General features: G+C 40.5%; 1 protein-coding gene and 1 long non-coding RNA gene across 4 annotated transcripts; both read left to right on the forward strand.

Annotated features, from left to right (window-relative positions):
- The first annotated feature begins 73 nt into the window (after nucleotides 1-73).
- Nucleotides 74-11,445, forward strand: LOC136444851 (uncharacterized). 3 transcript variants are annotated; one of them, XM_066442604.1, is made up of 8 exons: nucleotides 74-310; nucleotides 806-899; nucleotides 996-1,142; nucleotides 1,293-1,388; nucleotides 9,181-9,305; nucleotides 9,761-9,869; nucleotides 10,297-10,659; nucleotides 10,996-11,445. In XM_066442604.1, the coding sequence occupies exons 1-8, from the start codon at nucleotides 197-199 to the stop codon at nucleotides 11,427-11,429; spliced, it is 1,482 nt and encodes a 493-aa protein (XP_066298701.1). In that variant the 5' UTR covers nucleotides 74-196; the 3' UTR covers nucleotides 11,430-11,445. The 3 variants fall into 3 exon arrangements, with proteins under 3 accessions (XP_066298701.1, XP_066298700.1, XP_066298702.1); XM_066442603.1 differs by lacking the exons at nucleotides 74-310; nucleotides 806-899; nucleotides 996-1,142; nucleotides 1,293-1,388 and adding an exon at nucleotides 7,330-8,645; XM_066442605.1 differs by lacking the exons at nucleotides 74-310; nucleotides 806-899; nucleotides 996-1,142; nucleotides 1,293-1,388 and adding an exon at nucleotides 7,330-8,645 and having other exon boundaries at nucleotides 10,297-10,479.
- An 8,643-nt stretch (nucleotides 11,446-20,088) lies between these two features.
- On the forward strand, nucleotides 20,089-21,934 carry LOC136444937 (uncharacterized). The gene is made up of 3 exons (XR_010757357.1): nucleotides 20,089-20,175; nucleotides 20,397-20,505; nucleotides 20,918-21,934. It is a non-coding gene; the product is annotated as an uncharacterized lncRNA (long non-coding RNA).
- The last annotated feature ends 4,207 nt before the right edge of the window (nucleotides 21,935-26,141 follow it).

The raw sequence follows: 26,141 nt of genomic DNA on the forward strand, positions 1-26,141 counted from the left end.
TCAGTGGCATGGTTAGATAATTCTAATGTCACTGCCAGGTGGGAAAACTATTCATTTTGTCTGTAACCACAAGGAGAAAAAAAGGCTGTGATAGCAAATGTTTTTCAGGTTACATATATCTGGTAATATTCCATTGATGTTGTTATTCTTAGGTTACCCTTCCATGCCCTTAAGTTAAGTTACGACCAGTGACATTATGGCGGAGGACAAGAGAGAGCCTGGATGGTACCTGGCTCTGATGGCCCCCAACTCCAAAGGATCAGAATCCCTTCAATGGTCGGACACCACTGCCATGTACAGGAATGCTGAGGTGATAAATCATATGTACCTGACTGCAAACAAGATGATGTTTTTGTTTGTTTGTGGGTTTGTGAACAGTACAACTGACTAGAATTTATATGAATAGATGTTTATGACACAGTGCGTTAGTGGTATGTAGTTTGGGATTGATGAAGTACAAAGGATGCTTAGTTTTTTGTTCACCCAGTGTTGATCAACCCAAATAGTTGATCATTGGTATGAGTGGTGACAGGAGCTTGTGGCTAAACGTACGTTTTTATGAATGTAAGCTTGCCTTGGTATTGCTGGATGATTGCTAATATTTTGCATAATTTATACTGACTAATTTGTATGATTTAAGTATTGCTGAATATCATTATTAAGATGATTTGCTCATAATATGGAAGTGAAATGCAATGTTGGAGATGAAATCCGAATAAAAGTTGAATAACGTTGAAATTTTGAGATAATCAAGCGATTTTAACATATCCTATCTAAAACATGATGATGCATTTTTGTCCTGCAGGCTTTCCACCAGTGTGTAGCAGACCTCACGAAGGACTTTCAGCCAGATGAAGTCCACCTGGTCGCTGGGATAGATGCTACAGGTTTTATTCTTGGTACGATGCTGCATTGTATTGTTCTTCATTGCTCTATTGGCAAACTTGGGTCCCTCAACAAGTTTTAATGACTGTAGTTTTGATGTGTGTTAACAGGTGGTGCTATAGCTTGCCACCTGAAAAAGGGATTTCTTGCTATTCGTAAGTATGGCAACCTGTGTGTCGAGGTGGACGATGTCAGATTCAAGGACTACTCCAAGAAGGAAAAACGTCTGGAAATTCGGAAGGATGCCTTTAAGCCAGGTAAGATATATCGAAAGAGCTTTTGATTCAAGTTTCAGTTGCTACTGACTTCTATTGCGCATTGCGCAAAGCTGTTGTTTCTTCTTTTGATACCCCTGAGATATAAAAGTGATTGAGTCAACAAACATAATTGATTTTCTTCTCTCTTAGGTACAAAGGTGCTGATCGTGGACCAGTGGATAGAGACTGGAGGTACCATGGCTGCTGCAGTAGAGTTGGTTGAGAGACAACAGGGAATAGTGGCAGGTACCACTTGCCAATAATATACGCTCATGTCGACGATGATTGTACTCTTACTACATTACCAATCTGCACCTAGTGTTAAACTGTGTTTTACATCATTTTTCTCTTAGAGATCCACAGATGGTCTTTTTTATCTCCATGAAAAAAAAAACTTTTCATGGGGATATTGTTTTGCATGGAGTTTGCGTGTGTGTTATCCTGTGTGTATGTTTGTGTCACCGGGCGCATAAAATGAGCATAACTGAAGAACGTGTAAATGGATTGTAATGATATTTGGTATATGGGTAGGTGCTGGGAGGAAAAAGGTCAAGGTCAATTTTGGGCCCCCTGGTATGTGTCACTGGAACTGCATTGGCGTATTTTTGAAAATATTCGAAGGAGAATGACTGAAGATTTTCATGTTATTTGGTACGCAGGTGGGTTAGACAGAGATGTACAAACTGAAGTGGTAATTATGGACTGAATTTGCATATTAAGTAATGAGGAGTATCTACTTCTCTATTGTGGATATGGGCTTTGAGGTCGCACCTGTCGGATTCATTGGTCTCTTATCTAGGTCAAGTATTCCCAAGGTCCCAACAGCTGGTGGTCAAACAACAAATGGGTACACTACCAAACATGTGTACTTGTTTCTATTATGTGGATACCCTCTGGCACATAAAACAAAACAACCAGCAGCAACAACAAATAACTAGGGCAAATAAAAGACATCATATATAAAAACAAATTTCATGGAGATTTTGGGTCTTCGGACTCCTGTTGCTTTATGTATTGTCACAAAATCAAAAGAAAAATGTAATAGTTTCTTATTCTGTCTTCCATTATTGTTGTAGGAATTGCCTGTGTCTGTATTGAAGAGTCAGAAGGAGGGAAGAGACTTATGGAGAAGTACAAGTGTGTGTCCTGTGTGGCTTCCAGAGAAATCCAAGATCAAGTCAATGCCCATAATCTGGAGAGCTGCAAGGCATACACACCCTTGTAGTTTGGGGTTAAAGGCTTGATATTCATAGGATGAAATTGTGGTCTGTGTGCTATTTGATTATGTAATAGTAAAGTTAAGACTTTTTGTTTGAATAATTAAGGGTTAATGACCCGCCCCGAGGTGTATATGGTGTCATAACGCCTGGCCATGTGCTATGACCACCAAATAAAACCACCGAGTGAGCCAATGACACCATATACACCGAGGAAGAGGAAGGTCATTAACGTTATTATCATATAGCCTATCCAAACCCATATAAGACTTAGAGTAGATAATTCCTGTATGACGCATATAATCTTATACTATCAAGAATGCATTTCAGAATTTACATTTGTCCTATTTGAACAGAAGATGATAGATTTCATTTTGAAAGCCAACATTTCCACAGATGATATATAATAACATTGCAATATTGGCATGTCAAATCTTTTTCAAATCTATTGTCTATTATCATCATTCCTCCCTGATGGGTGCCTTGGGTGGCTCCACTTACAGTTCCACCCGTTTAGATTTGACTTGTATTGAAATGGTTTATTCTATTTTGTCATATGCTTACAAAAGATTTGCTTTATTCCATTAAGATAGTTAGCATTTTTTGGAACAAATAAACATCATACGATTGTTAACAAAAAGATACCCCTCCCCCTCTACATAATGGGAGGAATGATGATCGCGGGTGTGTTATGGCAATTGACACATGGGCAATGCAGGCTTCTTATTGGTCGACGCCATCTGGCTATGTGATGATAAACATTAAATGCATTTTCACCAACTTTCCTAACAACATCATAGACTACAAAAGGCAGTCAATTCTTCCAGTTTTCCACAGATGTGCTAAGGAAGGTTCTTTGTCTTTATGTAGGGTTGTCTTTTAGCAGCATTGCATCTAAGGGCTCGGCACAGGTTCACTACATGGTAGCTACAAAATGTAACCTCCATTAATGTTAATTCGCCAGGTTATAAACATCCATCACTTTAAAGATACGTGTTTGAGACACCCCCAGGTTTAGATATGCATTACACTGGAAGATAATGCACTGGAGATCTGTTTAGATGCATGTATATCTGACCTGTTGGAATAATGTTCGTAGATGTCAACAGACTTCATGCTGTAATTGAATTATGATATCCTGTTCATATTCAATGTTTGTCCCTTTTGCTCTCTTGCCATGATGAGATAATGCCTTTTTTTTCAGGTAGGAAACTCTTCATTTGTTGTCTGAATATCAAGGGCCAGAGTAATATTTACCAGTACAACTTTCCTTGTCTTCTGAACACTTCTGAATAAAATATCATTGAGTTCCTTTGTAGGGATGTAAACCAGTCACACAAGAAACTGTTTCTAAGGTATGGTCCAAAGTTTGGGACCAAAGTACACCGTTTTGCTATTTTTGCCTTCGCCGTGAGGCAGAAGGGTATGCGTTTGGTCGGGATTTGTGAAGTGATAGTGGCGACGGTATAACTCTCGAAGGCAAGGTCGGATGTTGGTGATTTTCGGTAGGTACGTTTCTGTTGGGGAGACGAAGGTGGGTTTTCCACAGTGTTCCTTTGGCGCTGTAGTGGAAGTTTTGTGTTTGAAAATTAGTTGGTTGGCGACATAACTCGAGAGAGATTTACTGGATCGTGATGAAATTTAGTACGTTATTGGGGTAAGGTAAAGCGAATGTCAAGTTCGAAGGTGGGTCTTCTGGGGGGTTCCTACGGTACTACAGGGGGCATTTTATTATCTAAAATTTGGAGGAGGATAACTAAAGCAGGTTTTGGTTGATCTTAATTGTTTTGGGCAGGTAGAAACGATTAGTGATGATTAACAAAATGAGATGATTCCATGATTGATAAGAAAAAGTTGAAATTCCCTTCCAATTTGCTATTATGTCTATATATTCAGGTTAAATTGCACTGACAGGCCTGCGGGCGGGTGACCTACTTTCCCCGGAGCGCTCCTCATGGGACTTCACCGGAGCCCAGTTTGCGTGCCTGTCCTTTTTCTTCGTCTTCTGCCCAAAACCAAGTAGATGTAAGGTGGTAGCTCTACCAAAGGTATTGCAGAAAGTTACATGTACCTTGTACATGGTTCTGATGTTATATTTGAGATGTAGGTACCTTTAAGAAAGGTAAATACAGCAGGCCATAAATTATGCTTATGAGGACCTCATTTGCATAATCTATGCTGAAACTTGTATTTCCCTTACTGTAAAAGCTGCGGATGTAATATTTGAGATGTAGGTACCTCTAGGAAAGGTGAATGTACCTGGACATAAATTATGACAACCTTATTTGCATAATTTTTGCAGAAACTTGTATTTCCCTAACGGTACATGCTATCGATGCCATATTTGAGCTGTAGGCACCTTTAGGGAAGGTGAATACACCTCGACATAGACTTTGCTAATGATGACCTCATTTTCATAATTCATGCAGAAAATTATGTTTCCCTTATGGTAAATACTTTGGATGTCATATCTAAGATGTAGGTACCTTTCGAATAGGTACATACACCTGGACATAAATTATGCTAATGAAAACCTCATTTGCATAATTTATGCAGAAACGTGTATTTCCCTTACGGTAAATCCTATGGATGCCATATTTGAGACGTAGGTACCTCTAGGAAAGGTGAATACATCTGGACATATCTTATGCTAATGAGGTCATGCAAAAACTTGTATTTCCCTTACGGTACATGCTACGGATGTCATACTTCAAATATAGGTACCTTTAGGAAGGTTAAATACACCTGGACATAACTTATGCTAATGCAGACCTCCTTCCCATAATTCATGCAGAAACTTCCTAATTCCCTTATATTAAATGCTAAGGATGACATATTTCAGGTGTAGGAAATGGGAGGGGATATCCTGCATTTTCTCGAAAATGTTGGCTTTCTAGTTTGCTTAATTGATAAGAACATGCCCTGATTCCAAAGTTGATACTTGCATTCGGAAGTTAAATAAAGGTGAACATTATCATACATTAAGTATGCAATCCATAACACACCTTTCAAACACATCTTTCATACAAGTTAACACCATTCGCCGAAGGTATGGGATCGCCGAACTCTAGTTTCAAGTTGAAATATTGTGGTGTCAGCACGACTAGAGACAAAATCTACCATATATATGATTAGTGCAAAGATAGTACATGATACTGACAGAATAATAGAAAAAAAGGATGGTTTATTGTTCTGCTAGATTGATTTCAGTCAACCATTATCGGAAAAATGGCGAATTTATGTTACCCAACGTTACAACTAAATAGATACCCGTGCACGTACAGATTGGTCTACTGCAATCTGCCACACTCGCACTGACAACAGACCTGATCAGTGAGATCACTATTGTATTATCTTCCCACGCACAGAAGGGACCATGGACTTTTCTTAGTAATACGTGTTCTCCGGCAGAGTAAAAATATTACTGAAGATCTCTAAACACCGAAGAAATATGTGCAAAAAAATACCAAAAGACAAATATTGATTCATTCCATCTTGTATGGACCATTCCTGTACGAGTGGATTAGTCTACAGTAATCGCGCACACACTAAAAAGAAAAAAAAAGATACATTTGAGACACTGAAGTTCAACTGAAAAGGCAATGAATCACGTGATTAGATCTGAAGACGTCATTGCAAAGAAAGTAGAGAATTTTTGATAACGGAAAATAATCTATCTCAAGTTATAAAAAAGGTCAAAGTTCGAGGGAGCATGATAGGCGATTTGATTAGTTTGTCAAAACATTGGCATTGATTTCTTTAAGTATAGAACAATGTATACATTTCTATTACGTGTAGAAAGTTCCAAGGCTGTCTGCGTAAGATTTAGTTTTATTGTAAAACAAAAGAACAGCATGATTCAAGTCTACAAAGCTACGTTTTATCTCAAGATCAGGAGTGTCCTGTTTAATCATTCATATCTGACAGCAGACCAAGCCACGTGAAAATAGATTAACATAACGGTGATGAAACGCCCACCATGCAATCTCAAGGACAAGATAGGTAAGGTAGACAATAAAGCTCGAAACATCTTGTTTTTCTTGACCGCGCCATTTCAGGAGGCTCGACGGTACGGAGGCAGGCGCTTGTTACTCACAGGTCTGGGTGTAGCTTATGTTGGCAGAGGTGTGAGTATTTGTTATTGATTAGCCTGACAATTAAATTTCATTAGGACAGTATTGTGCATGTAATGAAACCTGGATAAGCTGGGAATAAGGTGTGGTTTGAGATAGACTGCCTCTGCAAAAAACTTGTTATTGAATGTACATCAATGCAAGTCTTTTTGATTGTTTAGTTGCTCATTTTCACATCTGTACTGTTACGAGCCAACGCTGTGCCCGTTAGGTGCCGCGCCTATTAACGGTCAGACTGTGTCACTGGTATTTTCCTGGACTAAACTAAAGATACAATTGAATGGTTTACTTTGCTGGTGGTATACGATTGTAGTTACAGTGAACAGGAATTTGACTAAATTTAGAACTAGTATACTCGTTCCCTTATAAAATCCTATTTTATGTTTTTGTCACTAAACTAATAGTACGACCCCGAAGACTGCATGGCATTTATTATGATTGTTGTCCTGGTTGTGATCCCCACTCTTATACATGTAGCGCACAACTGTGAAGCATCAGCGCTTTCACAGATGCTCTCTCAAGGATGTCATGTTAAGAATTGGTACACCAATCATTTACTTCGGCAACTTTATTCCATTTTACCCCGAATGTATTGTTATGATGTTGAAAATACCAGTGTTCGGTTTTATACTGTTAGACTGCGTTTGGTTGATCACAGTAGTTATAAAAACATCTCTTAGAATCTCACGAGTTTTTAGCTCTTTTGTAATTATATTTCCCTCCCCACACCCTGTTAAGGGGAAATATATTGTATTTGCTGACGTGTTCTTCTTCTTTCAAAAAAAAATGAAAGAAGTAAATGTAGGGTTGAAGCTCTATTAGAATAAATGCAAAGTATTTCCCTTACGATAAACGTAAAGGATATCATATTGGAAATGTAGGTGTAGGTTTAGTAAAGATAGATACAACTGAAAGTGCATTGCGCTAATGAATGCCTAATTCGCCTAGTTTATGCAGAAACTTATATTTCCCTTACGGTGAATACTAGGAAGGTCATAATGGAGATTCCATTGTGGATGTGTAGGTGGCTTTATGAAAGGTGAATACAACGGAATGTACTTCATGCTATAACTAATGAGGACACATTTGCATAATTAATGCGGAAGCTTCATATTTCCCTTGTGCTAAATGCTACGGACTTCTTATTGGAGGTGTAGGTAGCTTTCGGAAATGTGAATACAATTGTTATCTAAAAGAACCTCTTTTGCATAATTTATTCGAAAATCAATGCAGCAACTTCACATTTCTTTTGTGGTTACTGGAGGGATTTCTTTTGGAAGACATATGTAGCTTTAAAAAATATGAATCCAACGGAATGTATTTGATGTCAATGAGGACATTATGTGCATAATAAATGCAGAGATTTTATATGTCATTTTTGGCAAATGATGGGGACTTGATATTGGACTTATGAATAGCTTGAATAGACAACAACGATGTTTAATACTTCTTAACTAATAGGAGGGAAAAATCATGCAACTTCTCGAATATGTTGCCTTTCTAGTTTGTCGTGAATTTTTAGGTTATATGTGTGTCACCTGTCCCTCCAGGTAAGGCTAGACCTATGTCACCACCTGGTCCCATGGCCACGAGACAGGACGGACCCTTGGGACCGGATGGCAAGGTTCCTGCATTCCCGAGAAAAAAGGGACCCATGGGGCAAGCTGGACCCATTGGCACGACTGGACCCATGGGGCAGGCTAGCCCTGTGGAACTGAGTGGCAGGCCTGTTCCTGCACCCCCGGGAAAAAGGGGGTCCGTCGGGTCTTCAGAATCGCCGAGGCCCGTTGGGCCGCCTCGGCAACCAGGGACGCAAAAATCTGCAAACCTTACCGGACTTCCTGAAAGTTCCCTGATACCTATTCTAGACAAGCCAAACTCCACGTACTCAACAAACGACGGAGATCCAGACTGGGCGACGACGGCCATTTTAAGGACCGACGGATTTAGTGTCCTGTACACGGGGAACAACCCAGCCTCGAGTGTCCCACATGATGACATGCCCATCAACCCTACATATTCAAGAAACAAGGGGGATCCAGACTGGACCGTGGCAATCTTAAGGACCGAAGACTTAAGTGTCCTATACACGGCAGACTCTGGTATAGACTCTTCCAGTATCCCACAAGATGAGATGCTCTCGTTTGGCACAGGTGAAGAGCCTGTGCCTCACATTGATACAGATCATCAAGACATGGACACAGAACAAGAATCTCAAATCAGGCCACGCTACACAACTTTGAATGCCTACGCCAAGAGAACTTCTAATACATATAAAAAGCATGTTGAAGACTAGAACAGCCATTATTACGACTCTGACGACCTTGAACCATACGCTGTTACATTCAGAAACACCATTCTTTGCAATTTCATGTTAACTAATGCATATTGTATATCTACTTACTACCAGACAAACATTATGCTTAATACTGCAACAAGGCATTGTTAAGTTATCAAATTAGCAGTTCAACTTTAACTTTAATATGAGGGAGTAAGGTATAGGCTTTGAATTTGTGTCTGTATCTGTGCGAATGTGCACAATGTAATCTTTGTGAGATCGAGACTGTGAGTTCTGTAATGCACAGTGGATTTAGGCGGGAAGTATGCCATCTCTGACTGCTTCTTTTAATATTCTGCTGTCGATTATTCTTACTAGCTCATTGATCTAAATCCGGGTGTATTCCACAGATTCTTGTTCTATCGGGCGGAGTTTCTGCCTCATCGCTACTGTTGTCCTGGTAGGATCCGGAGCGACCATTGCAACAATCCTCACAATGATGTTCCACAACACAAAAGAGCACGACATCCAAACGGTAAGGTCTGATCCGTGAATAAAATCCTTTACATATACCAGTCACTCTTTAAAAACGATCATAGTTTTCACTGTTACTTGACGGCATTTATTTATATATTGCACTCTTTTACATTCGGGACTGCGTTGTTAACGACGCATTGACTATTGCTGTCTGTAGATACTTACATGTATTTACGCATTTGTAAGTAGCGACGCCTATAGCAGCAGCGTATAGTGAACCAGTCAGAACTACCCTGAGGAAGGTGATAGACGGTCACCGAATCGTCGGTTGAAAAAAAAAACGTTGTGTCTTACTGACCTGTGCAAACTATCAACAGATCTCAACTTTGATTGAACCAAAAAAAAAAAAAAACAGACAAGGGAACAACAAGGGAGAAGTTATAAACTCTACAAACTCAGTCATATTTTGAGCCACATTCGACATCAATGCCTTATGTTAATCTCACACTTCAGCCCAAGCCTACCCAAGACTCCAGACACTGGACTACAGTCAACCTTACAGCACCTGCCGTCATCGCCGGCTCTGTTAGCACCAACATTCACATTCTCCACAGCACTAATGGTATGCACATTTACCTTCATGACAGATGTGGATGTGGTTATTGGCGTTCCTGTGTCTCTGTGTCAGTGCGAAAATGTTTGGTCATTATCACTTAATAACCTTTGTATGGATTGTAAATATACTTGGTATGTGGGTCGGTCTTAAATAGACACGAGTCAAGATTAATTTTGGGCCGCCGGTGGCTTTTCTTAGCACTGCAGCAGAATTTTTGAGACAGACAAATGTAGATGTCAGCATATATTGAATCAGATCGATGTAGTTTGGGACGGGACACCTGAGGGGCTTTTTCAACAACTGCAATCGCGTTTCTGTAGAATATTTCAAGGGCATACCTGAACGGCGAATTTCCATGATATTCATCATTCAGGTATGGATTTTGGACTTGTTTGTGAAACTCCAGTCATTAGTTTTTCATCTGTCTCTCCAGGTAAGGTGAGACCTATGGGGCTTAACCCTCCGAACATGACTGAGCCGTCGGGAAAGACTGGGCCCATCTTGCCAGGAGACGCCGTGTCTAACAGGCCTATTGGACCTCCGGTGCCTCCGACGCCTCCTTTACCCCCGAGTGAAATGGAACCCATGGGACGAGCTGGACCCGTGGAACAGAATGGTAGGGATGGAGTCCCTCGGTCTCCTAGACCGACTAAACCCCCGAAAGGAAAGGGGCCCGTTGGATCTCAGGACTTGCCTGAGCCTGTGGGGTTCTTCGGGCCACCAGTTGGGCTACAGAGAAGGCCGACTTATCCATTTGAACGTCCTCAGACGAACATTGGGGGCAAGTCGGATAAAGGTAAGGCTTACACTTACCCTGTCTTCTATTATTTGAATATGTGATTTGACCTTCAAAAGAAATTGACCCACATATTGATGGCGTAATTTTTCATTTTGTTGTTTTCTTCTTATAATGTCATTCTTATGTCACAAACATGGGGGTCTACCATTGGACAGTTTTCGTTGTTATAAACCAATAAGTCTACTGTAGTGCACACAAATACATTTCACAAGGAGTCAGATATACATGTAGGCTATACATTATTTCACTAAAATACGATCATCGACTTGAATGTTAGAATTTTTCAAGTCATTGAAATCCGCACTATCCCTGTGTCTCTTACATTTTTCACAGTGTCTTGCAAAGGAGGTTATACCGTGTTCCGTGGAATCTGCTACAAGGTGTTCAAAATCTATCAAACCTTCAGCGAAGCGGCCGAGACCTGCCGTGCGAACGGTGGTACCCTCGCCATGCCCCGAGACGCCCTGACCAACAACTTTCTCATATCCTTGTATCAGAAGTCAGTCAGTAACGATCCCTTGTGGTTCGGCCTGCACGACCGGCGTGAAGAAGGAAAGTTTGAGTGGGCGGATGGTTCTCCACTTGGAGAGTACAGTTCATGGGGCGCGTTGCGACCAGACAATGGGTTATTTGCCCGCTTTCAAAATTGTGTTCAATATCCTAATTATAACGGGCTAACAATAGCTGGAAGTAGGTGGTACGACAATAATTGCGACTTGCGGTTCTTCTTTATATGCCAAGTCATTCCAGGTAACGAAACTGCTTGAATACTCATTTGACCGAGCGCATATGGAACAACCACAAAACATCCTCTAGAAATTTTAATTAATATTCATGCTATTTGACATTTCTAGAAATAAACGGCAATAGATGATATAGTTCTTAATCAAAATGTGAACAATTTTGTGTATTGATTAGAACCTGTGAAAATTGGTTTTATCTATTAACTAAAACAACTAATAAATGGCTGATTAACACGCCCTGTAATGATGTTAACATAAAAAGTGATGTATCCGTAAACATTATGGAATTTTTGAAATCAATAAAGAAATAGTGTTGCTTTTCGTAATAACTCAACTTATGTTTTACTTGCTACTGACTTTGACATATATCCCTGTTTAAGATACTATTTTATACTTGCTCAAATATACATTAATCTCTACAACTGGATAGGACTCGGAGATTTGTTACGGACATTTCGAGTGACATCTATCACTCTTCTTCAGCGTTACTAGCGTGACTTCATGGATGATACTCAAAACGTTTAGCGTCATTTGTGTGACACGTGTGCGCCGAATAAAGATAAAAAGCGACAGATGATCAGACGGGTTTATTAACAACACTCAAGGAGAACTATAATGGCGAACGAAGCCACGAGGGCGACCTCGTGACGTCATGGGTTATCGGACCATATCAATAACAACATGGTTGACATGGAAGTAATCTTATTAAGTTGGTGTGATTGAATTATGTCCAAATATTGTTAACATGGATGACTAACCATCATAAACGTTCTATATCTACGCTTATACATGACATTGTATAGAATTAGCTTTAAGGACTGTAGGAAGCTTGGGATTTACACATGGCCGTCATATATGTATAAAGGCAAGGAATAACCTGAGAAACTAACGCTGATGACGCGTGGCTGTAATGGTCCAGCTTACACTACAGTTTACATCAAATCCCTAGAGGCCGCTATTGCCTGTCTTCCCGCAAGCCCAATTCTACATCTGGCTGGCCCATTTTACGACATATCTGCAGGAATTATTATCAGTTCGTAGATCTTCGGTAACGCAAGGAGGGTCTTCAGCAGCTATCTCTGTTGTCCAATACAGTACTTCGAAGGACACAAAACCGTTATCCTAGTCATACTAATAGGCCCAAAAGGTGTCTTAACTAGTCTAGCTGCTTTCAAGCATACCTGTCCTTGGTGCTGAACGCCATCCAACACCATGCAATAGCGGCCTCATGCAATTCGTATCCGGAGCAAAGACTGCATGTAACAACGCAACATGTTGATCTGACCAGGGGTCAGTTTTGTTGCCTAACGCAGTGCTTAGATTACGTTACACGCTTTAAGGATGGTCCTGGGCCTGCGATAGATGATGGATACATGGGAATAGTACAGCTGTTATTGATATGATCAAAGTTCTAACATCAGAGTGGATACTTGTGTTTCATTTAAGTACAATATACCCTACATCTAACTTTTCATTTTGAGATGTTTATTTGTGTATTACAGTAGACTCATAGCTATTCCTCACAGCTATGTGTAGATGACGGCCACATCTAAATCTCACGTTTCCTAAACAAACCTTAATGGTTATATATATAGAATACAACACGAGGTATTCCGTATCACCCGAGGTACCAGCCCGACCGCGGGTAGGATCGCCAACATTGATTCCAACCTCCGAATCCGGTATCCGAATTTCGACGGCGGCGCAACCGGCGCGCTCGAAATGCATTCGAAATATTGTATGGAAGCTTGTGTGATACGGATAGTTAACACACGGTCCGAAACATTAAAAAAGTTTATAGAAGCATAGGAGACCCCTTTTCCCTGGTCAGGTCAACATGTAGTATTGTCACATGCCTCTATTTCCCCCATCAACGGTGCTATCTTTGATTGCCAGTATGGCGATTCGGTGCAAGTGACGTCCGTAGTTCGCGAAAACGTCCCTTATGAAATAAAGTAGAGCTCTCCAGACAATACACGTATCACCTGTAGTTATCAATATGCACGTCCTTTCAGATAATTGTTTTTCACAAACATACACCTGCATAGGTTAGACTATTGATAAAACATTCAATTTTCACCAAAAGAAGCAGAAGAAAAACATATATATGCATTTGGCATTGTAGCTTGTTTTGTATTAAGTAATGTAATATGCATATGTCTGGAATCTGAGTCTCTTTCGGTGTAGTCTGCGCCATCGCTCCAAATAAGGAAAATAGTGGCCTTACTTCGACAGACTGATAATGCCATATTGATGTATTTTTTGTACACTGCTCAACAGCTCTCTGCACAGTACAGTCAAAATGTACGAACAAGCCCAGGCGGACCGGTGCCCCTTTTCCGGCCCCCGCGGCAATCAAACCAGCGAACCGCCGCCCCAAACTCCTCCTGTCCGTCAGCGCAACGGCGCTTCTGACAAGCGACATGAGGGACAAGGAAGTTCATTAGGCACGTATGAAGAAGCCGAGAGAGTGTACTATACAATCAAGGACGAGGATCTCCGGCCGTCTTTACGTGGGGTGAGGCGGCAGCAGGAGTCGGCTCAGCCGGGGGTCCAAATCAGCGAGCCGCAGAACCCTCCTGTCCATCAGTCAGAGTGGTTCACGCGGGCGTGGCCGCAATGGCAACGACGCTTCTGACAAGTTGCAAGAAGAGCAAGAAGCATCTTCACACACGTACGAAGAAGCTGAGGTTGTGAAACTTCACGCAACGTCTGCAGGTAGCCATTTTTTTTCATCATGTGTTTATCATTATAAAGACCAGAACTTAAGTTGCATAATACATGAGTAAAGTTTATAAATCCACTTCATTCCATGATAGGACTCTTGAACATGAGTCATATGTAACAGGAATAGATAGTAATATGCATGGATACGAATTATGAAAATCATTATCTTATTTGCATGAATACTGAAAAATTGGTATATTTCAGTGGTAAATAATCAAAAGTGTAGTATTACTGAATTTGTAAGGTAAATAATCAGACGAAATATACAAGGCAGTGCTTTTGTGTGTGTATGTGTGTGTGTGTGTGTGTGTGTGTGTGTGTGTGTGTGTGTGTGTGTGTGTGTTTGTTTGTCTGTGTGTGTCTGCGTGGCTGTATTTCTTCAAATAACAACGAACACAATGCAGTTTCTATGCGACTGGAAAATGTGTAAAGCACAACGGGTTGTGGGTGAAGTCTACTATCTCTGTTATTTTTCCTATTCGGTTGACGATTTTTCTTACCCGCTGACGATTTGCATCGGGTAGATCACACAGGCTCTTGTTCTATCGGGCGGTGTTTCTGCTTCATCGCTACAGGATCCGCAGCGACCATAACAGCACTTCTCATATTGATGTTCTACAACACGCAGGAGTTGGACATCCAAACGGTGAGGTGTGATCCGTGAATAAAACAAATTTTAAGTACTAGTCAGAGAATAAATTGATTCCCTTTTAACAACCACAACTGTTATTGTTACTTGGCACCATCCATTTATATGATACACTCCTTTACGTTTGAGACTGCATTAACTCTTTCTATACATATGTACATACTAAACATTTGGAACCGCATCAGCGACGCATATAGCTGCAGTGCATAGTGAACCAGTCAGAACTGTCATGAGGAAGGTGACAGGCGGTCACCGAAACGTCGGTTGCACCTGTTTGTGTACAAATAGTTGTTAAAATCAGTGATTTTCCGACCTTTTGAAACTATTGACGGATTAAATAGTCAGGTTCTGTTGATATCAGCTGCCTACCGGTACCAGTCATGAACAGAGACGGGGGGGGGGGGTTAAAACCTAAGTCACGTTTGGAACCACATTCTACCTTAATGCTGGAACCTAATGTTTGATCTCACACTTCAGCCCAATCCTACACAAGACTCCAGAAACTGGATTTGGACTACATTTAACATTACAGAACCTGCCGTCATCGCCACCACTGCTAGCACCAACCCATCCATTCTCCACAGCACTGATGGTAAAATATTTATCACCACGTTAGATGTGAATATTGTTTTGGGTTTTGATGGATTGTAATGATACTTGGTATGTAAGTAGGTCTTGGAAAAACGCGGGTCAAGGTCAATTACGGACCTTCTGGCGACTTACTTTGGTGCTGCAGCAGAACTTCTGGTTTTTGTATGTGTTGTCATGGACCTACTATGACTTTAATTTTTTGGTGACATTTTACATTTGACGTCGGGATTAATCGATATGGGGTTGAGCCCCCAAGCAGCTTGTTCTGGAACTGCAGGTGTGTTTTAATAAAATCTTTCAAAGATGATAACTTAACACAGGAACGACAGATTTCCGTGATATTCACAATGCAGGTATACTGTATGGATATTGTAATTTTTCGGTGTGTTAACTGTCTCTCCAGGTAAAGTGCGAAATGTGGGTCATAACCCTTCTAATATGACTGAGCCTTCGTGGTAAATTGTTCCCATCTTGCCTGAAGACGCCACGCCTGTTGGACCTCCAGGGTTATCTGGTCCTCCGGGGCCTCCTAGCCTACCAGGAGTCCCGCTGTCTGCTGGGCCAACCTATCCAAATCCTGCCGGACCACCTGAGCGTCCTCAGACGAGCATTCGGGGCAGGTCGGATAAGGGTTAGGCTAACACTTATCCTGTCTTGAAATGTTTTAAGGTGTTAAGCTGCATATCCATAGTGTGATATTTTCCTTTCGTTATCTTTTACTTATAATGTCATCCTTATGTCACAATCATGTTCGACAGTTTTTGTCTTTGCAAACCTATATATGTGTAATATACAAAAAAAATCAAATATAGTCTTACAGTATTCCAACAAAATACAACTATCGACTTGAATGTTAGAATTTGGATCAGGTCAATGACATTTGTACTATTCCTGTGTTCCTTATATCTCCCACAGTCTCTTGTCCAGGAGGTTATGCGGTGTTCCGTGGGATCTTTTACAACGTGTTTGAAACAAAGAAAACCTTCAGCGAAGCGGCCGCGACCTGTCGCGAACTGTGCTGCTACAAGTTGTTCAAAACAAAGAAAAGCTTCGATGGAGCGTCTGCGACCTGTCGCGCAAACGGTGGTACCCTCGCCATGCCCCGAGACGCCCAGATCAACGACTTCCTCATCTCCTTGTATCATAAGCCAGGGAATGTCCAGCCAATAAAAGTTTGGTTCGGTCTGCACGACCGGCGTGAAGAAGGGAAGTTTGAGTGGGTGGATGGTTCTCCGCTTGGGAAGTACAACTCATGGGGCGCGATTCAACCAAACGAAGGGCCATATGGCCGCTTGCAAAATTGCGTTTATTATTGGGCATGGTCCACCTGGATAGATCCTGATAGATGGTACAACGGTAATTGCGACTTGCAGCACCGGTTTGTATGTCAAGTCTTTCCAGACAGCGCAACGGCTTGACCATTCATTTGACCATGCACATTGAAAGAAAATTCAGCCTGCTATTGATGGCAATTTCGTTCACGCGGTAACATGGTTCCACACCAAGCGGTAGTAAACTCCTAAAACGTTGTAAAAGCTGGAATTGAAGGGGTCTATCTAGCAAGCCATGTTGTCGATGTAGGGTTAGTTTGTAATGATTGTCCCACTGTAATGGAGAAATGAAATAATGCCATGGTGTGTAACGTGTCAATCATAATGATATTCAATACGTATATTTGTATATAGAAATATTACAAGTTAAAAACTTGTTGAGCTTTAGGCACGTCAATTATATTGACAGGATTGGATTTTTTAAATGAGACAAAGTTGTAATTATCTGATGACAAAAGTCATAATATGACTACAATGCAAATAAAAGTCAACCATTCATTAGGTCATTTAGGTTGCAATTTAATACGACAAAATAGAAGAGGTCTGTTTAATCTGTCACATATCAGAATCTAGCTACAAGTAGGATTTATTTATCAGTTTATATGCTTCTAGAGCAATCATTTGACAATCTATATCTTTTTATGTCAATAGTAGTGTCTTCGTGGATTATTACGGAGATGTATATTGAAAAATAACACAAAGGAACTGTTTTGTAATCAAGACACATTTATGTTATTTATCATTTTAGTGATAGACGACAATGTCAACAATTCTGTGTATCAATCAGAACCGGTACCTGTGGACAAGAACAAAACAAGAAAAACAATAGAATGGATGGCTAATTAACACACCCTATTGGCATATATTTTGATATGTGTACATTGTACACATACGATGTGAAGTAACCGGAAAATTTACGTACATGATTTAAAAAATCAATAAAGAATTAGTGTTCTATGAAATTGTTTATAATGTGCTTTATTTGCTACCTACTTTGGCAAAACGCTGTTTTAGAAAGTTTACGTTCTATACCTACTTAAATACGAGCAATCTCTGAATCTTGATAAATATCAAGTTGAAGATGTCAAATAATCAACAAATCTTACTATGGATGTCTAACCTCATAAACGTTTTATACTTATGCTCATAGAAACTTCATCTATAAGCATTAAAATTTGTAGGAAACCTGAGATTTACATATGGCCGTCCTCTATACATTATAGCGAGAAATAACCAGAAAATCAACGCTAATGACGCGAGGCTGCATTCACCCTGCTTACACTACAGTTTTCATATGCACCACTAGAGGCCGCTACTGTATGGTCTAGATATAGGTGAATCTCCATTCCATCCATCTCTAAATCTGACTGGCCGTTTCACCACATATCTGCAAGAATTTTTATCGGTTCGTGGATCTTCGATACCGCAAGGAGGGTCTTCAGCCGCTCTGTTATCAACTTCAGAACTCAAGGGGCCACAATGCAGTTTACCTAGCCATAGGAACAGCTTTAAAAGGTATTTAAACGAGTCCAGCTGCTATAAAACACACCTGTCCTTGATGCTGAACGCCATCCAACACCATGCAATAGCGGCCTCTTGCGATTCGTGTCCGAATCGCAGACTGCATGTAACAGCAGAACATGTTGACCTGACCAGTGGTCAGTATTGTTGACTTACGCAGTGCATAGATTACGTTTTACGCGTTTAAGGTTAATGTGATGAGAAAGGATAGTCCTGTGCCAGCGATAGAGGATTGATACACAGGGATAGTATAGATGTAATTGAGATGATCAAAGTTCTAACATCAAAGTGCATAATTGTATTTCATTGGAATACTATATACCCTATATCTGAATTTTCATTTTGAGATGTTTATCTGTGTGTATTACAGTAAACTCATAGCTATTCCTCACAGCTATGTATATACTAGTAGATAACGGCCACATCTAAATCTCAAGTTTCTTACAGACCTCAATGGTAATATATAACGTTAAAGTTTATATAAGCGTAAGAGACCCCTGATCCCTGGTCAGGTCAATATATAGTACTGCCACATGCTTTGCCTCTATATTTTCTCCAACAACGGTGCTATCTTTGTCTGCCCATGTGCCGATTCGGTGCAGGTGACGTCCGTAGTTTGTGAAAACGTCCCTAATGAAAAAAGTACTGTTTTTTTTAAACAGCTCTCCAGACAATAGACATTATCTGTGGTAATCAATATGCACGTTATTTCTGAGAATTGTTTTTCTCAAACATATCCATGCATATGTATGACTAAGGATAAAACATTTAATTTTCACCAAAAGAAGCAGAGAAAAAAACTTATGCGTTAGGCATTGTAGCTTGTTTTGTATCAGGTAATGTCTAATTTGTCTGGAATCTGAATCTCATTCGGTGTTATCCCTCCAAATACGGAAAAGAGTGGCCTTTTTTCCTCAGACTGATCATTGAAGGTATTATATGCCATATTCATGTATCTTTTCACTGTTATACATTACGCGACTGCTGTCTGCACAGTACAGTCAAAATGTACGAGCAAGCGGAGCCGGTCCGGTCCCCCTTATCCAGCCACCGCGGCGGCCAAACAGGCAGGCCGCCCCAAACCCCTCCTATCAAGATCAGCGGGCCGCCGCCTCCTTCTGACATGCGGCAGGAAGGACAAGGATCTTCTTTAGACACGTACAAAGAAGCCGAGAGTGTGTACTATACAATTAAGGACGAGGATCTCCCGCCGGCTTTACGTGGGGCGGAGCAGCAGCAGGAGTCGCCCGCGACCAGGGTCAAGATCAGCGGTCCGCCGCCTCCTTCTGACAAGCGGCAGGAGGGACAAGGAACTTCTTCAGACACGTACGAAGAAGCCGAGAGAGTGTACTATACAATCAAGGACGAGAATCTCTCGTCGTCTTTACGTGGGGTGGGGCGGCAGCAGGAGTCGGCTCAGCCGGGGGTCCAAACCAGCGGGCCGCCGACCCCTCATGTCCATCGGAATGGTTCACGCGGGCATGGCCGCCATGGCAACGACGCTTCTGAGAAGTTGCAAGAAGAGCAAGGAGCGTCTTCAAACACATACGAAGAAGCTAAGGCTGTGAAACGTCACGCAACATACACATCCGAAGGTAGCCGACTGATTCGTTTTTCCAACATTTGTCCATCAATATGCAAATCAAAATTTGAGCTGCATAGTTAATGAGTGAAATTTATAAATACACTGAATTCTATGATAAGAGAGAGAGAGTTTTGTGAAGTGCATCAAGTTAAGGGTAAAGTGTACTGTCTCATTGTTTTCGTATATTTAGTTTATGATCTTCTTACTCGCTCACTGATTTGAACCCGGTTGGATTACACAGGTATTTGTTCCATCGGGCGTTGTTTCTGCCTCATCGCTACTGTTGTCCTGGTAGGATCCGGAGCCACAATTGCGGTAATTCTTATTCTGATGTTCAACAACACACAGGAACACGACATGCAAACGGTAAGGTGTGATCCGTGAATAAAATCATTTACATATACTAGTCACTGAATAAAAGGATTCTTGTACACAACCAAAACTGTTGTTTTAACTTGACAGCGTTTATTCATATGATATTCAGCTGCCTACACCAGTCAAGAACATATACGGGGGAGGGGTTAAAACTCACTTTGGAACCACATTCGTCCTCAATGTTGGACCATTATGTTGATCTCACACTCCAGCCCAATCCTACCCAAGGCTCCAGTAACTGGACTACATTCAGCGTTGCAGAACCTGCCGTCATTTCCACCACTGATAACACCAGCTTCTCCAATCTTCACAGCACTGATGGTAAGTATATCTATCACTATGTTAGATATATCGATGTGGGTACTGTTTTTGGCGTGCATGCATATCTGTGTGTGTGTGTGTGTGTGTGTGTGTGTGTGTGTGTGCGTGTGTGTGTGTGTGTCTGTCTATCTGTGAATTTGTGTTTCGATGGATTGTAATAATTCTTGGTATGTGGACAGGTCTTGAATAAACGGGGGTCAAGTTTGATTATAGGCAACCTGGCGACTTTCCTTGGTGCTGCAACAGAACTTATTAAGTCTACTTAATACATTTATACATCGCAAAATGAAAGGCTATACATATAGGCTATACTGTATTCGAATGAAATTTAACTATCGACTTGAATGTTAGAATTTGGATCAGATGAATGATCGACATCTTTACTATCCCGTGTCTCTTACATCTTTCACAGTGTCTTGTCCAGGAGGTTATGCGGTGTTCCGTGGGATCTGCTACAAGGTATTCAAAATAAAGCAAACCTTCAGCGAATCGTCCGCGACCTGTCGTGCTGACGGTGGTACCCTCGCCATGCCCCGTGATGCCCAGACCAACGACTACCTCATCTCCTTGTATCGTAAGTCAGGCAATAACATGAACGTGTGGTTCGGCCTGCACGACCGTCGTGAAGAAGGAAAGTTTGAGTGGGTGGATGGTTCTCCACTTGGGGAGTACAGCTCATGGGGCGCCTTACAGCCAGACAAGGGGCATTTTAGCCGCTTTGAAAATTGCGTTTTTATCTCAATCATAAGTGGGCCTGGACCTCCTGGATAGTGAGAATGGGTGCAGATAGATGGCACGTCGATAATTGCGACTCCCCCTACTTTTTTATATGCCAAGTTGTTCCACATAGCAAGACAGATTGACCATTTATTTGACCTTGCACATTGAACAATCACTGCCTTTAGTGCGAAACACCCTTTGAAAGGACATTTACCATTCTATTGATTGTCACTTTGTTCATGGTAACATTGTTGTGGATGTAGGTTGAGTTTGTAAAGATTATCTCGCTGTAGTGAAGAAATAGAATAATAATAATAATAATAGTCTTTATTGCATATTCCTGCCCTGAAGGGCTAATTGCACAGAAAACCACACGTGGTCTGTAAGGAGCATAAAGTAAAACATAAATTGATAAAATGCTAGATTCTAATACTAAGAACTAAAAAAAACATACAAACTGTGGACTATTGCTAAACTAAATGATGATCACCTAGTAGTGTCTTCTCTCTTTTTGAAACATTTGGAAATATGACTACACACTTTTTCCATTATATGTTCGTTCTTACATGACATCAGGTATAGAAAAGTGTCCTGTTTTGACATATTTGTACATTTCTTGTCTAATTCTATAATGTTAAACAATGATTGCCACTCATCTTTATATAAGGAACAATCAAGTAAAAAGTGGATTTCATTTTCAACATATAAATCGTCACAGAATTCGCAAGTTCTATTATCAGGAGGGGTACGGTTTTGCCTACCAGATTCTATGTGTAGGGAGTGGTCACTGATGCGAAGTTTACACATCGCTCTGCGATGTTTGAAGTTTGCAATGTTTAAATATGCTTCTCTTTCATAAGTTTTTTAAAAGTTTGACATGTTCTTAATTTCTTGTTCTTGGTATTCTCTTCGTCCATTAACGTGTATTTCTGAATTAAATTTTTGGATGTAAATATCCTTCAATCTTTGTTTTAGTTCATTTAAATGAGAATATGTATTTGAGGGACCGTTTATGTATAGGTAGGCAAAACCAGACTCCCCTAACATTTTTCTTACATTAGATAACCAGCAGGGTGTTTTTCGGCGATATAGATCTTGTTGTACCATATAAGCTTCGTATTGAAGACTACCTGTATGTACTTCGTTAACTAATCTAACATAGTAATTGTACATTCTGCTTTGAGCCTCTATTTGCAACGGAAAACGACCCAGTTCCGTTCTACATGCAAAGTTACTAGCGTTCCTCCGAACACCAAGGACATATTTACAGAATTTCAAATGTACAGTTTCTATCAGAAATTTGTCATTCATATTACTGTTGCACCAGACTTCAGATCCATACAATAATATTGGTACAATACATGTGTCAAACTGTTTTCAATGCAGTGATACAGGAGATCTAGTCTCTCCAAGCGAACTTCTGATGTTATACACATAATATGAAGTAACCGGAAACATTATGTATAGTGATTTAGAAAATCAATAAAGAAGTACATGTACTGTTTACATGAAATTGGTCATAGCTGGCTTTATTGGCTGATGGATTTTGCATATCGCCATTTTAGAAACGTTCCATACTTGCTTAGATACTATTCAAACTCTACACTGGATACGATTCGGAGATTATTTCCGGACGTTCCGAGTGACATCCCTAGGCCTTCACTCTTCTTCATAGTCACTAAAATAACTTTAGTGATGCTGAAGAAGAGTGATGAATGTTACTCGAAACGCCAGGAAGTAATCTCCGAATCTTATCAAGCTGTAGAGATTGAATTATATTTAGGTTTTCTTAACCTGGATGTCTAACGTTCTATACCTACGCCTATAGAAAACACGTCGTCAGACGATGGAATTTGAAGGGGGAGGGCGGTACAGTCGTGTCTTGCTGAAGTTTATCTGATGTGGGAAATCAGCGTTTTAAACTTGCTATTCAGTTAGGCTCATGAAGAATGTGGAGAGTGTGTGACCTGTTTTTTTTTTTTTACCAGAGAATCATCGAACCCTCTATTAACCTCTTGTAGAGGGGATGAGCGACTGGAGGTGTGGTGGTACGAGGCCATCTATGAGCTTTAACATCATCACCATGAAATGGTAATGTCTCCTGGAGGCCAGACACCCCTCATGAAAGAAAGAAGAATTCTCCAGACAATAGACGTATTACCTGAACCTATCTATGAATATTCTTTCTGGGAAATGTTTTTCAAACTTAACCATGCATAAATATGAATTATGATAAAACATTCTTTTTTACCGAAAGAAACAGCGAAAACAAGTTATATATCCATTTGGCATAGTAGCTTGTTTTGTATCAGCAAATGTAATTTGTCTCGAATCTGAACATCGTTCGATGTAATCTCTTTAAAGTAAAGGTGAAAGGTCGCCTTGAGTCTGAATGTCGTGTTCAAACCAGAGAGTACTCGCCAGGTGTAGGATGTGTTATTTTTCTGTCCGAAAACCTGACAAGTAGCATCATACCGGGAGGACAGCAGCAGTCCTAGCGGACAATTGAAATAGGAGGTAACTTGTCATTTCTCCTAAGTAATAAAATATTCTGCATTGTGCCATGTTCTTGTTTAAGAGTTTACTGTTGGAGCATCAACGTTACTGTAAACTGTAAAGTGTTCAATGTTTTCATTTACAAGTATTGGGACAGTTGTTTCTTAGGCATTCTGAGATAATATCGTTCTTTTGTCCAGTTCCTAGTGGCACTAAAGGCAGCAATTTTCCCTGCTCTTTCATTAGCAGGGTACTTTTTGACAAGGATCAGTTGCTAGCCCTTCCCTTTTAACCTGCTCGAGGTAACCCCTCGAACACCGAACGCCCAGTTAAAGTCCATACAGCAAGTTTATAGTCTCCGCAGGTAGAGCATTTTGTCTAACTTTGCTGGCTCATTTGGTAGATAAGATGTTTAAAAAATGATGGTTTTGGATTAACCATAATGTAACGCTTTCCCTCATCTTAAATGTATGTGGAAATGCACTGAAAACTGAAGTAAAACAGAATGGATTTGACAAGACTACATACCTTTGAGTCAAATATATTGCATGTCTGTTTGCTTTTCTTATCACAATCCTGACGTGTACTAGTTTTGTGAAGGCTATCTGTAGTACAGTGGCAGTTTAGTGTCTGCTAAATGATGTTTTCATATTACAGTGTACCTGGCTTTTAGTTTGGCCCTACAATCTTGTAATTTTTGTTTTTCACATCGTCATAGATTTCACATCTTTAAACTGCAACATATTCTACACTTGTTTTAATTTCATAATGTTTTTCTAGACACCACACTTACACAGCAAGCTGAGGCTGATTAAAGGTCATTCGCTACGAACGTTCCCAACGCCATGTACGTCTGCAGAGCAGGTAAAACAACAAAATACTGCACTGTTGCTCTTATTATTACATGTTGACTTACTGCTATGTTTACCGGCAAAGTACTGAATTATTTTTTCAAACAATTTCTATAACCAGCGCCGCCATTTGCCTTTGCTTTACGTTGTTTTGATGCTATTAATGAAAAAATCTATTAAATGCGGTTCAGAGTACAGATGGACTATTCAAATGTAAGGCAATAAGGGCTTTGACGTTTGAACAATTGACAGCATTAAGTCAACATTGTATTCTTTGTTAATTTCTTCGATGATTGTGCTTGCATAATATAACGTTAGTTCACGCAAACCGGGATTTTTGTCGATACAAGTTGATTGAAACCAATCTAGCAGAACAATAAACCATTTTTTTCTGTTATTCTGTCAATACCATGGATTACCTTTCCACTAATGCTACATGTGTTATATTTTCTCTGTAGTCGTGCTGATACCATGATATTGTAATTTGAAACTACCGTCCGCTGCACGCAGAATAACGGTGCTCTCAGACAGGTGCTAACATTTTTTGCGGGAGAGAAAATTTGTCATTAATATCTTGCCACTAGTTAGCTTTTATATAGCAGCTATTGTTTCCGCCTTGGCTCGAAGAGCCTCATGTCCATGTGTTTCTGCTTGTGCTAGGAGCAAGCTTTGAGGAAAACATTGCCCTCAGTCCACTATCACACACAACATGTAGACAAAAAAGTGTTCTTCACAAACCTTTGTCGTCTGCTGAATAACAGGATTCTGGGTAATGAATTTGGTAGCGGGAAAATAGACCCTAGTGCCGTAGCCATAGGTTGTAACAACAGAGTGGCGGTTTTGATGATTAATCGAACTTAGAATCCAGTTGTAGTTAGCAAAACATATTCTAATAACTTGTCTTGTAAATTATTGTATTAAGCAGGAAGCGAATGTAACATTTGCATTATAAACTAGCGAACAACCATGTAGTGTAATTCTCCGACGAAGCCACCAGACTGTTTCAATAAGGGACGGGGAGTTTTTGACGTCACCATCTTCTAATGCATGGTTATAAAAGCTTTTCAGATAATGTTCTGAATACGTCAGTCTGTCAGGATTGCATTTCTGGCGTTATAACTAATGGTGCATTCGGCACATATCCCTAGATACACCGTTTTTAAAAAATCCCGACTTTATTTTGCCCCGCGAGTTTGTGCCTGATGCATTTCAGTTTTACACTGTTACATTTGTATGGTCACAGTACTAAAGCGTTGCCAAAGAGTTATATTATGTTTCCGTTTGGGTGGAATTGCGTTTTTTTCTTGAATGTGAAATTGGTATTTGTGGAATACTCCACGCACGCGTTGTAGTGACCATTCCGAGATAAGATCTCCCGGGGCGTGTTAGAGGACCGCCCCCGTCTAGACGGGCCAGGCGGGTGATGTTTCACATTAGGTGAAGGACTTCAGGGACGTCCCATGACGCAACCTTGCAGACCACAGCTTGTATGTCATCCTAAGGTCTACTTATTGTGCCATGGGGGGGAGGGGGCAGGAAAATGTGGTCAAAGGCTAGAAAAGAAAACAC

The sequence above is a fragment of the Branchiostoma lanceolatum genome, chromosome 11, assembly GCF_035083965.1.
Source record: "Branchiostoma lanceolatum isolate klBraLanc5 chromosome 11, klBraLanc5.hap2, whole genome shotgun sequence".
NCBI lineage: Eukaryota > Metazoa > Chordata > Leptocardii > Amphioxiformes > Branchiostomatidae > Branchiostoma > Branchiostoma lanceolatum.

Excerpts from the sequence above, each read along its gene's own strand:
- LOC136444851 (XM_066442603.1), top strand. The coding sequence starts at position 8,057 with ATGTCACCACCTGGTCCCATGGCCACGAGACAGGACGGACCCTTGGGA. Across the intron at positions 8,646-9,180 it reads GATGCTCTCGTTTGGCACAG|ATTCTTGTTCTATCGGGCGG; the intron begins GTGAAGAGCCTG and ends TGTATTCCACAG. Across the intron at positions 10,660-10,995 it reads TGGGGGCAAGTCGGATAAAG|TGTCTTGCAAAGGAGGTTAT; the intron begins GTAAGGCTTACA and ends CATTTTTCACAG.